Source organism: Empidonax traillii, unplaced genomic scaffold, assembly GCF_003031625.1.
Source record: "Empidonax traillii isolate 1590-97213 ecotype Southwest subspecies unplaced genomic scaffold, ASM303162v1 scaffold826:size277384, whole genome shotgun sequence".
NCBI lineage: Eukaryota > Metazoa > Chordata > Aves > Passeriformes > Tyrannidae > Empidonax > Empidonax traillii.
In genome coordinates, this window is record NW_020956019.1 from 186,629 (window position 1) to 200,732 (window position 14,104).

General features: G+C 43.5%; 1 protein-coding gene across 1 annotated transcript; it reads left to right on the top strand.

Moving 5' to 3' along the window:
- The first annotated feature begins 446 nt into the window (after positions 1-446).
- COQ3 (coenzyme Q3, methyltransferase) lies at positions 447-8,050 on the top strand. The gene is given in 11 exon segments (XM_027901956.1): positions 447-485; positions 487-582; positions 584-673; positions 675-734; positions 736-841; positions 2,069-2,192; positions 2,559-2,711; positions 2,872-2,971; positions 4,374-4,616; positions 5,792-5,951; positions 7,401-8,050. Coding segments are annotated over 11 exon segments (1,389 nt in total). The 3' UTR covers positions 7,619-8,050.
- Positions 8,051-14,104: the final 6,054 nt, after the last annotated feature.

A 14,104-nucleotide genomic window follows, 5' to 3' on the forward strand; every position in this document is an offset into this window, starting at 1 on the left:
ATTTATAGGAGACCTGTAAACAGGCAGATTTCAAGCAGTGAGGATGGTAAGCACCAAGCAAGGCCAGTTAAAGCAGACTGGTGTTAGAGGCAAGAGCAAGTCAAACCATGACAGGTTATACTACTCCAAACTTCTTCCAGTCTGGAGGATGCCCCTGCCCTTGGCTGTGTGCAGGCCGTGCTTCCTGCCTGTGGATGCCAGCATCCACATGGCCAGGCAGGGAACCCAGCCTGTGATCACCTGCCTGGCAAGGACGGGAGTGCTGCCGGCTGCTGCTTACACAGCTTGCCTTTGATCTACTTTGCACCGCCAGCTTTGGTTCTTACTGGGCTCTACTGTGAGACCTGCAGCTCAATAAAGTGTCAGAAAAATGAATCTTTTTAAAAACAGCATGAATTCTTTTCCATTTTAAGCTTGTTAAACTAGCTCACCATGGGGATTTGAAAATGCTGAAGCCCAAGTTGGGGGGAAAAGGCTCCCCGTGTCTTATCAGCTCTGAACTGCCAGAGCTGCTCACCTGAACCTCAGTCCAGGGCCCTGGGCTGCAGTGCCCGGCGAGGGAGCGGGGAAGGCATCCTTGTGCTTCCTGGGCCACAGCCTGGCTTCTACTGCAGACGGTGACACGGCAGCCTCTGAGACTGGCAGCAGCAAACCAGCCTGGATGGTTCCCAAGGGGGGAGCGCTCGGGTGCTTGTTCCGTGCCCAGCCGTGCTGGGACCCCAGGAGATCTGCTCCATCCCGCAGCGGAGCACTGCAGACTGGTGGGAATCGCTTCCCTGACGTGCCTCCCGTCTCCCTGAACGGAGGAGTCTTGTGGGTTGTGCCCTGCCCTGCAAGTCCAGTGAGTTTCTTGGTAATAAAAGAAGACTGAAAACTCTTCGTCCCTGTGTCATCCGAACGAGCCTCTGCTCAGGGAGCCTTCCCTTGTTCCAAGACAGGCAAGGATCAGGACTAAGGGGGTACTCATTTAAACAGAGTCGCTCCAGGTGAAGCCCTGGCGACAAGTGCCACCGTACGGGTCGGCATCCGCAGAGGCCCCAGCGCCGGGCGGAACCTTCCCGGCTCCCGCCCGAGAAGCAGCCGGCACGGCCGGGAGCGGACCGGGGCGGGGCGACAGCGGCGGCCGCGGCGGTGGCGGCGATGTGGAGCGGCGGCGGCGGCGCCGGGGCGGCCCGAGCGCTCACCCGCGCCCTGCGGCGCCGGCGGGCGGCGGGCGGTGAGGGGGCCGAGCGGGCGGGAGGGGCCGGCGCGGTCCGCGGTACGGGCCGAGTGACGGGGCCTCGCTTGCCCGAGTCCCCCGCAGGCGGGCCCCGCACACTTCCCGGCGGGTGTGTGTGGAAGCTCCTGGGCGCGTCCCTGGCACCGCTGGCAGTGCCACACCAGCCCAGCGCCCGCCGGGTCCGGCGGGCCCGGAGCGGCAGGCCGGGGGGGGCTCTCCTAGTGGAGGGGCTTGTCCCCTGCCGCCTCCTTTGCAGCCCAGGGGTGTCTGTGGATCGCTCCATCGCTCTCTGCAGCTTAAAATCACCCTCGGGCGTGGTTTGCTGTGAGTGCGGTGAGGTACTGCTGTGGTCTGGGGGCTCAGGGGACCGCGCAGCAGTGCCAGGAGAGCTGAGCTCTGCCTTGGCAAAGCAGGAGTTTCAGGACAGTGTCCTTGGCCTGTCTGGGGACAGTCCGTGAGGTTTTCTTTGTTACGTTTCCTTACCATTTCACACAACGCAAAATGAGCGTACAGCTGTGTGTTTGTCATCCCAACACGTTGTTGATAAGTGTGTGTATACACATCTTAAGGTCAGAGTAAACATTTTGGGGAAATTCACACTAATCGAAACATTTCAGCTGCATGAAAAGCTCCATTCTGACTCTGGAAAATGGCATCGCACAAAACTTGAGAAGTACAGGGGTGGTGTTTATTTAATCTCTATGGACTCCTTAAATATGATAGTGAACAAATGTGCAAAGATTTTCCTGGTTAGTATTGTGCTAGAGCTGCATTGTTACAACTACGTGTTTTGCCTCTGAGCTCTCCTAAAGTTGATGTTTTTCGTTTGGTTGCCTTTTCTTTATGCAGATGGCCATGCTGATCTGTCTTTTCAGACAGGCCTGAGAGGTATCCTTCAGGACTACAACTGGAAAATACAACTGAAATCCAGTAGTACTCTGCCTGTCTCTCTGACTGAAATGAAAAGCAGCACGTAAGTATTGCATATAAATAATCCCATGTGACAGGGACGACCATTTTCTATAACAATTTAATTTTACTTTGTGACAGTGCCACATGGAGCCATTTTTACATCTCACTTAAATGTTTGAAGTGGCCTATTCCTGTTTTATTAATTACCGACATAAAAATTACAGGCATGCAGCCATCTGTTTGGGAAAGTGTGTTACCCATATAGCGTATAAAATCTGTGTGCTACTAAACAAGTTGAACTAGAGTCTCTAAAGGAACATGGGTTTTACCTTTTTTCATTTTTCTGATGTAGAATTTGTTTTTCCTTAATTTCAGCCAGCACAAAATATCGGTTTTAGTTTAATGACGTTCAGCTTTCATTATTTAGGCTCGCTACGAAGAGGCCTTTCAGCACTTCACACTCATCAGTGGATTCAGAGGAAATAAAAAAATTCCAGCTCCTCGCACACAAGTGGTGGGATGAAGAAGGAGAATATTCAGCCCTTCATTCTATGAATGATATTAGAGTGCCATTTATTAGGTATGGTTCTGAAGACAGATTTTTCTTACATGTACTATTTCTGCATAACCTCAGAAAACATTGTAGAAGAAAAACAATTATCAGTACTTAAGGTAACTGAATATTGCATTTACTAAAGCACCTTGTGTGTTCGACCTCAATCACATCCCTTTTCTTTCAGAGATACTCTGTTGAGCATGAGTCATAATTATCATCTGGGAAATCCACTTTCTGGATTAAAGATCCTTGATGTTGGCTGTGGCGGAGGACTGCTAAGTGAGGTAAGAAACAGGGTGCTCTCTGTTTTCTGGTTAAAAAGTGCACGAGGTATTTGAATTGCTTTTACTATTACACTGCTTAATTTCTAATCCTCCAAGGAGGACCTTTTCTGTGATATGTTAGTTGCTGAAAATGGTGTAGTGTATCCTACAAACCCTACAGAATATTTGGTTTGCATAGTGGTGGTGGTGGTTTACAGAAAACAAGAGAGGTGGTAACGAGAAATTCTCAATTTCTGAGGTTTATCAGTAAAATAAGATTTTAAACACTCAGAAGGGAAGAAACATGAAAAAGTCTTTGAGTATTTCTTTTTTTTTCCCAATTTACAAGCCTAGGCAAGAATACTTAGAATCATGACAATCCTCATTACCAAAGAAGTATTTCCTGATGTTACAGAGGCTTCCTGAGAAGTCTGCACAAACCTGGGACTGAGAAGTTGCTGTTTGTGGTGGAACCCTTTGTCCACAAAGGCTCTGAACAGTGCTGTGTCCCATCAGTAGACCAGGGATGGTTTGTGAATTTAGGTTTACAGATCTGGCTGACTTATTATGGGAACTTCATCAGCATCTGAAATGAGGTGTTACAAAGAGACCTGAATCTCTCCCCTGGTTTTTTTTTGTGTTTTGGTTTGGGTTTTTTTTTTCTCTTCTAAACAAAATCCTGGAGCCTTGTGAGAGCGGTCTCTCTGACAAGGCTGGCAAAACTGGTGTGCTGCATCACCTTCTCAGGCAGAACAACTGGTGAATTTCAGGTTGGAATATCATACATGTGGTCATGTTCTACAGCCTGTTTCAGTTTCAAAAGAGGTGATGACTGAGGTGTTAACCTAGGAGTAAGAAGACACTGGAGAAACCTGAGTGACAGCCAAGGCTGATGCTATCCTAGTAAACATCAGTGTTTAGTTCTCAGCAGTGAAAAACTCCCAGAGATAATCATATATTAAGTAACCATTAAAAAGATATGAGGATTTACCATTACAGGTGGATGTTGAAGAAAGTAATGACAGTAATTAAATACGGCATTGTTTTCCCCCTTTAATTACTGTGTTGATTTTCCCCCCTCTGTTTTTTTCCCCTCTATCAGAGAGTAATAGTAGAGGAAATCTTTATTTGTGTAATGAAATAGATTCAGAATAAATTATTCTACAAGACAATTATATTCCAGTATACAATATGTGTATATCACAGTGTATAATTTTCTAAGAAAATTAACACCACCTCTTCCAAATCTAAGGGTTTTCTTGCTTTGGTAAACATTTAAAATAAAATTGCTGGATCAGAGCTCATCATACTGTTGTTTGTCTTGTTCTCTGATGGATGTTTCTGCATCATGTATGTACATTGCAAAGTTAGCCTTAAGTAAATTGTTTTCATGCAAAGAATAAATTGTAATCTGTTTTATTAGCCTTTAGCTAGACTGGGAGCTTCAGTTACTGGAATTGATCCTCTGGAGGACAACATTAGAACAGCAGATCGGCACAAGTCATTTGATCCAGTCCTGGCCAAGAGAATACAGTACAAGTCCAGTTCACTGGAGGAGATTGTGGAAGAGTCTATGGAAACCTTTGATGTAATTGTAGCTTCTGAAGTAGTGGAGCATGTGGCTGACCTTGAAACGTTTATCAAGTGTTGTTCTCAGGTGTTAAAGGTAAGAGAGTTTTTGCTTTCGTTATTGGGAATATTTATTCTCTTTTATTATTATGGCTCTTACTTAAAGTAATGTGAAAGCACATCTGCATTCATTTCTCCACTTTGAAGTCAGAAGCACGCTCTGGAGGTGCCTGCCATTCTCCTTTGTGACGCAAGTACATCTTCCCAGCTTTAGTTGGGGAATTTATTTCCCCAGCCCTGCCTTAGCAAAGCGTTAGTTTTATTGCCTAGTATTGCAATGTTGCGTTGCATCAAGACCTTAAGAAGCCTGGTCGCATCTGATCAGCCAGTTGAGAGAAAACGTGATGGTGCTGCTGTTGATGGACATCTATAGCTCAGGCTGCATTGAAACTGTAGGGATGTTTCTGACTCACAAGATTCTATTCCAGCTCCAGCATCACATCAGATGTGCTCCTGGATTGCTTTTAAAGGGTCATAGTTGTACTTGGAAATAATCAGGTGGTTATTCCTCTTGATATTCATTTGTAAAGAAGAATGGTAGGCTCAGCACACAAGCAGCAGCTTTCCTTTAATCTCTTTATCTTTCTGATCATCAGAAGGAATATTGATTATTTGAATGGAACTAATTTTTAGCCAGATAGAGGCAAAGAAATTTTTGTTTATTTCTACCAAACAGTCTTTTGAAGACTTTTAATTATTTTCTGGCTTTATTTTTTTAACCATGTGATCAGTAAAACAAGCACAGCAAGGCACTCAGGAATCTCAAAAATTAGGCAGTGTTGCACATTTTACTTTGGTTTCAATTAAAAAGTGGTTTTGAGTTTTTTATGTGTTCATTTGATTGCTTTTTGGTTTGGGGGAGTTTTTAGGATAGATATTGTATATACCTTAATATTTTTTATTTAACCATTTCCTGGGCAGGAAATGTTATAAGTGACTTAGTTCTTTGTTAGGTGTTCTTTGGGCAAGAAAATGGTTTTTAGACCTCCCAAGACTCTGATTATTTTGACTCTTTGAGGACTACTGAGTCATACTGTTAGACCATTATATTCTTTCTTGTATTTAAATAATACCTTGTAAATACCTATCCTGGGTGTTCTCTTTTGCATTGTGTAGAGTTGCAGATTGACAAATTCTGTATTTTAAGGTGATTAAATTTAGAATTTTTAAAATTAATATTCTTCTAATTGCACATTTTGATCTTCTCATTAGCCTGAAGGTTCTTTATTCATTACAACAATCAATAAAACACAGTTGTCCTATGTCCTGGGAATTGTGGTCGCAGAAAAGATAATGGGCATTGTACCAGAAGGAACACATGAGTGGGAGAAGTTTGTTCCTCCTGAAGAGCTGGAGCACCTCCTAGAATCAAGTAAGTTCCAGGCCAAATGATGGGAATGCAGAGGGAGATATCCAAATGGTCCCTGTAGAAATAGCAAAGGAATAAGCTAGATGGGGTGAGTGCTGGCAACAATACACAGCTTTTCCTGACTGAGGTAACAGTCATATATTATGAGTGTCATTTCTGGTTTAAAGACACTGCTGCTTACTGGAGTTTGCAAAAAATAAATAAACTAAGTGAAATCCTAAGAGTGCAGTGATAACTCAAACAAATCATGTTACAGCTGCCCTCTCTTTGATAGCCTGAATAAAAATTCCAAGGTTTTCCATTGTGTTCTGGTGGCAGAATGTATGCTCTGAAGTGGTTCATGTGCTCTAGGCCATGTGTGAGGCAATAACTGTACTGGCACTCCAGAGCTGCCACTGCATTGTTTGTCGTCTGTCCCTTGGGAGGAGGCGTTTTTAGTTTTGGTTGCTGCTCCATGTTCTCTATTCATATGATGTTGCTAAAATATTTCTTCAAAAATGTGAAGATAAAACCTACCACAAATTTGTTACTCTTTTCTTGAGAAACTGTATTATACTGATTTTAATTGTTTCTAATTAAATTGCCCTGGTTTGATTGCTTTTAAAATAGACAAAGCACTGAGCTGGGAGGAGTTCTGCCCATTGCCCTCCTTAGCTGCAGATGTCTTAAAACCCTCTCACAGAATATTTCACTTTGCTTTAGTTCACTGCAAAGAAATTGAAGTATGAGTGGAGCTATTCTCTTGGCAAGGTCTTTTCCTGGCACTTTGCAGTGATGCCATAAGGAACATGACTAATACTGGTTCACATACTGGTAGTTCTTTCTGTTCTTCCTTCAAAAGGAGAAGCAGGTGCAGTGGAGTGATTTGTTTTGATAGGGTGTTTGTTTTCTGCCTTCCATCCTGCATCCTGCTGGGACACAGCGGATCCATGCAGCGAACTGAGCGCTGCTCAGCAGGGAGTGATAAATCACTCTTTATTTGCACTGAGCCCTTGATGGCATTCTTCTGCCTCTTTCTTACATTTTCCTGTTCCTAAAGGGAATCTGCAGAATCCTTCCAAATACATGCTCAGATTTTGGTTCTGGAGCGTGTGACGTCAATCTGAAGAACGTCTCTGCCTTCAGAAAACCTTACCAGTCACCCAGGTGTGCTGGTGTGAAGTTGGGGTTTCTGGCAGAGCACATTGCAGGGGCTCACCATGTAACATGCCGATGGTTCGGGGCCTGGCACAGAGCTGTTGGAGCCGCTGCCAGGAGCAGGAGCTGCTGTCACCTGCAGTGCCAGTGGCACTGCGTGTGGTGGTGTCTGACAAAGCCCAGCTTGTGAAGCGCTGCTCCCCAGCCTGCAGGAGGAAGTGTGGTTCAGTCTTGCTGTTCTGAAGAGCTTGATGCTGCAGTGAGTTACAATATTTAAGAACATCATTTGCTTTATATGGCTTCTTTCTTTCCTAGATGGCTTTTCAGTCAAGGCTGTGAATGGGATGTTTTATAATCCGCTCTGGGGTTCGTGGAGCTGGATGGAAAACACGAGCCTTAACTACGCAGTGCACGCGGTGAAGTCTGGAGCTCTGGGACAGTCAGGCCCCACAGATGCCCCGTCACAGACGGACATTCAACAGCACTCAGCCACAGCTGGCACAGCTGGCACTGCCTCAGACATCACTGTCTGAGATTTGTGGTGATGGACTGTCACCAGGACAGAAAAGAAGGTTTACTCAGATGGACATAATAAAACCTTTTCTAACAACAAGCTTCCTGTTTGCATCAATAATACTTGTGCTATTTTTGGCCAAATATTTTAGTATAGTCTCAGAAAAAAACCAAGTGCCCATTATCTCAGGAATCTTTTAAGACTGAAATGATCAAAGCTTTTAAAGAGTAAGTATTTTTTATGAGAAAGTAGTTTCAAATTGTTGGACGGGGAAATGCAAATTATTCTGTCCGTAGCTTGGAGGAAGCTCCTGTATGTGGAGGCATTTTCAGTCCTATTGGGACTCAGATCTTCACAGAATAATTGTGTAAATGTAGAATGAGTTAAAACCCACAATGATGTACAATAAATAAAATGCATTGGGTATTTAAGATACTCAACTCTGTTATGATGCCTCAGAGCTTTTTTTTATTTTTAAACTTTTATAGATTTTAGAAGCAGATGTGAAGTGAATGAAGATTTTAATGTAGCTGTATTATGTCCCAAAGTCAATTAAATTTGAAAATCATCTTGCTTTCATGTTGTTCATGATCATGGATCCATAGCTTCAATGCTTACATGAACAGTGACAGTAGGAGGTGAAAAAAGTAATGTTACAGCAACCAGGCATGCACACAGAACTAGGGGTGAGGCAAGAGGTTATTCTTGCCATGAGAGTGGGAAAAAAATTGTATTTGGGGCTTGCTCTTTACCAGTCTCTATTGCTCGTTGTAGACTCTTGACTCTCTTGATCACAGCCATTTGTTTCTGCAACACAAATCAAAGGAGCTGATATTGCAAAAAAGTCCAACAGAGCAAACAAACTATGGTGTTCTGGGTGGTCTCAGCTCTTCAGCTGTGGTTTGGCTTGTCATGTTATTTCATCTCTCCCATAGTCCCAGTCCCAGCTCTTTGCTGAGAGTAGTTCTTGTCTGAGGTGTAAATATGTATGTATGTATGTAAATAAGTATGACAGCCTCAAAGGAGATTTGCATTTAATCTTATTTTTAAATAAAAATACAACTTGAAGTTTCCATTATTTCTGTTACATTATCTTGTTGTCCATTGTTCTTTGGTGGTCCAGTGACATTTCATGGCCATTATTGCAGGACTTGACAGTTTCTTGCCTTACATTTTCACTAACACCCTATGTCAAGTTCCTATGGGATGGAAAAAAGGAGAGAGGAAGGAGTGGGAAAGGAAATGTGCAGTGGCTGTGAGTAGCAATAAGAATAAAGACTATCTTGTGGAAAGTTTTTCTGAAAATGACTTCTGAAGTTTTTCATTCTGTTGAAATCTGAGCTTTAATTTGAAAAAAAAACACCCAAACTTTTTTTTCATACATTTCTAAGAAATGCTTGAAAGGAATAATGGCATGTGGTCTGGAGGTTCAGAAGTCAGAAGACTCAGTGTCTGTAATTAGCCAGCCTGATGAAGCAGTCGGGAAGAGAAAAAGCGAGATAGAACACGAATCATAATGTGAGTGCTGAAACAGCAGATGCAGATGTTTGAGAGGTGCCCAGGAGTACCTGAATGGGGGACAGCACTGAAAAGCCAGAAATAGTAGAAGGAATATGAGTGATGCCTGGAAGATAAACATTATTCTGATGGAGATGAGAAACCTGAAGTAGAGGTATAGAGGGCAGTCTGGTTCTAGTGTGCTGCAGGATAGTGGCTCTGTGTCAGACTGAAGCACAACAGTTCAGGTATTTACAGCTTGCCCTCATTTTTGCATGGTAACTTCCAGTGCCTCATTCCAAATGTCTGAGCTGAGCTCCTAGAAGGAAAGGTGGGTTTCTCTCACTTCAGACTGAAGGGTTGGTGACTTATTAATAATCATGAAATGCTGACAAATCCCTCATTTTGTGATTTTGTGATAAAAATCAGCCTGTATTTCCCCAGGTTTCTCCAGGTTATAGGACAAAATTCTGATCACTTAAAGTTTGTGCTAACGGTAGACTTTACTTGTATTGACATGTGTCCCGTTTTCTTGGAGCAATATAAAACATCATGTCTTATTCTAGCTAGAAGGGCTGGGATTTTACCTAGGCTGTAAAATCACCTGACCTGTCTTGACTTACACATGCATTAATTGCACAACCACCTCTTAATGCATTAGTAATTCAGGATATATACTTTGATATACAGTTTATTGTGCTTGTATTCCCCCATGGAGTCACTCCAGCAATATCATCAATATTCACTTATTCTAAAAAGATAAAATATTTTTTTCTTCTTAAAAGGATTGTGAAGACCATTAGTGTTCCATTAATAAATCTGAAACCTCTGTTGCATCCTCATGAGATGTGCTAACTTAGAAAACCCCCCAAACAAAACCAAAAAACAATCCTGAAATAACTTGGAGATTGAACTTTACACAGCCTGTCTAGGCAGGACAGCATTTCCATGTGGGTTGCAAAGCATGTCTCCCTTATTGAATCTTACCTGAAGACAAGAAAAAAGCTTCTGTCTATAGAACTACTTGGCAAGTATCTTTTTCAAGAATCAAATCCACAATAAACCAAAGTCCTGCTGTCTACTACAGTGTTCAACAGTTCATCTTCTTGGAGGACACAGACTGCAGGCCATTGGCTCTGCCACTGTCTCTCCCATCCTTCTTTGTTTCCAGAGCTCTCAGGGGATGAAAGCACAGCCTTGGCATCAGGGATATGGCCTCTGGAAGGGGCTCTCCTCCTCCCTGTTCCCATCCCTTCTTCTTCTCCTCCCACTGCCTTCAGCTGAGAGTTGATTTCCAGACAAATGCGTCATGCTGAACGATCTCCTCTTCCCATGTTGTGGTCCTACTGTCCTGGATTTGCAGCATTTGTTCTCACTACTGGTATATTACTCTATTTTTCAGTGTTTGCAGCAGTTAGTGCTTTTATCTGTTATTACCAACTTAGGCGAGTTGCAAGCTAATCTAAGGCAGATGCATTAAACCAACTCATTTTCCCACAAAAAAACCCATTTCTTACTTAGTGGAGTAAAATCTGAAGACCACATAGGTCTTTTGAAAAGAGTAAATACAGCAGGGAAAGGAAATCCATGTAAGGAAATCTGCAAAACCTTCAAACATCTCTGTTATTAGTTTAATATGAACCAAGATGCCAGCCAGATCATGGCACTATGTATTGCAAATCTTACTTCTTCTGAGGATGCTGTAAATCAGAGAACACTTACAAATGAGCAAAGACTGGGAGCCACTGTACCAGGCTATGGCAAGCAATCTGTAGCTGGTTCCCAACACTATTCCACTACTGAGAAAGTGTTAGGTGAAATATCTGACTACAAAAGCATGTAACTGCCCCTGTGACATTGTGAGGGTTGTCAGTTGTCCAAAAAGCTTGTAAAACGGTGTCATAAAATTAAAAACAACTAAAGAATTGTGAGACTGTAGGTCTGTCAGCTGCGTAACAGTCAGCTATACTCAGCTGCCAGACTGAGTATTTCCACCTGCAGAAAGCCTTTTTTTTCTTTTTTCTTTTTTTTTTTTTTTTGAGAAAGCAAAATACTCTGACTTACGTCATTCAGGACAGTCTAAAGGTATAGGTTGCTTTAGAAAGTGGCTTTGTTGGCCAGCGAGGGCAAAGTAAATGCTGGAATTGCATTTAATGTGTACAGATACTTTTCTATAGCACAGAAGTAGTTTAGATTCTGGATGGTTTGCATTTTCTGTGTATTTGTATTTTTGTATTTCATTAAAGTTGCATTAACTCCTTTTCGAAATCTGAACTGAAAAACACAGCATGACTGCTTTGCAGATATACCTTGGCTATTTTTATCTGAATAATTAAAAAGTTGTGTTTATGAAACTCAAGCTGCCCAGAGAGGTCATTAATATTACAACAAAACCAATCCAGGCAGCAGTCAGCAATTATTTCAGAAAGATCTTGGGAGCCTGCTGGCAATGAAAAAACCTTTTTTCACCCTCTCAGAAACTCAGCCCTCACCACAAAACCCCCTTAAATTACATCATCCGCAGCCAAGGGCTCAGTGAGTTTGGGTTTCTTCAAAGAGAAGGAAAGCATTTCCGTACCACTGGAGGATGCTCTGGCAGCACACGAAGTGAGAGCCCAGCCTAAGCAGGGGTGTCACCTTGGCTGGTGACAGCTGGTCACTGTGCCTGGGCACGGAAAGGAGCTTTTGCTTCAGGCAGAGCAACCTGTAAAACTAACCCATCCTCATTTATGGAGCTGTTAAAAGCTCCGTGCTGCCCAAACTTTGACCACTTGGAAGAGAGAGAGGCAGCAAGCCTGGGTGATACCAGTGAAAAAAATTAGTGGAAAATGGATGGCCCTGTTTTATGAAGCTCCAGGGGAGATCTGGCAAGTAAAGCTCTGCTGTTTAAACCCAGCTGGCAGGAGTACAGTAAAGCAAAACCTGGAGCAAGGCATTCAGCGTGAGCTGTGATTTTTAAAAAGCATACTTAGTTCACTTAAAATGCAGACAGGACAGGTTCTGCCATGGGGCTCCACAAAGACCCATCTCAACCACTGGGTTCAGACTGTGGTTTCCACACCCGCTGCCACCTGTGTGGGCAGCCTGCCATGGTAACCTCAGGGTTTTTTAAAGAGGTGCAGTGAACCCAAGGACATTACAAAAAAAATCCCCCAAGAAACATAATGAAGATCAAGAGTCTTTATGCCAACTTACAGAATCAAGTAACGAGTTTATAAGTGTCTTCCTGCCCCTAAATCAAACTGCAGACTTCAGAAGAAAAATTTGGCTTGCTCTGTAACAAAGTAAGCTTAGATTTCTGATAACTAAAAAAATCTAACTATTTCATCCTGTTACTCTGTCTTCCTTTAGGCAGCTGCATTAGAACAGATTACAGATAAAAGTGTACTTTAACGTATTAGGTCTTGTTTTGCTCTGCGAGCTGTATCTGAGGGATGACTGTTCCAGACTGTGCTGCACTTGGTGTGTGTTTGCGGCCAGACAGGCTCTGGGTGTATCACTGTTAGCTCTCATTTTCCCCACTCAAAAAAATGAACAGTGGTAATTTAGCAAATGCGAAGAGCCGGATTCCCACCCTCCCTGAGCAAGACAGTGAGGCAGTCGTCAGCCCTGCGGGCATCAGCTGCAAGCTGCTTTGAGGCAAAGTGGGAAAACCAGAGCCAATCTCCAGAACCAGCCTGAGACCGCAGCACCTGCAATGCACAGGAGCAGAAGGCAATTCTCAGGTTCATGGACACTGCTGCCAGCTAATAATCCTCTCTAATACAAGTCATTGGCCGTGGGCAAAAAGCTTTGCACCTTGCCTGGAGGAATGGACACTGCCTTCTTCCACAGTCAGGGAAAAGGCAGGCTGAGGACATACTTTTTGATGTTTTTTGCCTGCAGATGAGATTGGCTATCAGACTGTCAGGCCAAATGGATTCAATCCCTGCAGGCAGGAGACTTTAAAACCCTAAGAAAGAGAGAGAGACTGTCAGAGCACCACTAGCAAGACAAGTGTGAGGGACAGGTATGAGGGTACTTGTGTTTTATCCATGTTCTTTATTTGCTGTTAAACTCTGGCAACGAAGAAGTGACACTGGGATCTGCACCTTTTAAATGGCCAAGTCCGGCCAGCATCATGTGGGTCATAACCAACTTCCAAAAATCCTGCTCATGAGCAAGACAGCAAGGCTGCCAGGGTATCTGTAGGGATCTGTGTCTGACACACCATGAGGCACATGTGCTCTACTGCTAAGGCTTCCTGCACTGTGTTCTGGGAGGCATTGCTATGTTCTGAACCCTCTTAGCTTCCAGGCAACACCACACCCAGAACAAGATTAACACAGCATAAAGTCCTTCTCCAAAAGAGAGGTTTCAGCGTCCTTACTGAATAGATGTTAAACATCTAACTCAAGTACTGCTCTAATAATCCTGAGGCGACTAGGCACAAGCTGGACTACCAAAACACAGCATCGATTTTCAGAGCATAAATTGCAGTAATGCTTCCTTCAAAACACCAGGTTTGCCTACCTCACCTGTGTCTGCACTGGGAGGTAAATGATTTACTCCTGCCTTCCCTCTCTCCTCTCCCTCACAGGTCTTCCCAGTTGTGCTGGCCACTGATTAAAACACAGATTTCAGGATAGCTCATTTGCCTCTGAAAGTCAAGCAGTGGAAGCAGCTGGGATGCGGATGCACACGACCTTTCTTCACCCTCACAGAAACTTAGATCCCATCTGGAACTGGATCCCTTTTATCAGTAACATAGCAAGCAACTCCCATGGAGGAACAAAAGCTGAGACCAGCTACCAGGCTGTGACAGTCCAGATTTATTATGCTGCCTGCCACTTGAAATAAATCTTCACCCTGAGATTTGCAGGTGCTGAAGCAGAGAAAAAGCACTTTTCTTCTTTGCCACTGCACTGTTGTAAGAATTTAACAAAACTTCACGCTGCAAATGATTGGCTGTGGCATGAAGGGGCTGCTGGTCTCACTCTCCACTCTTGTTTCATTACCTGTGCATCAT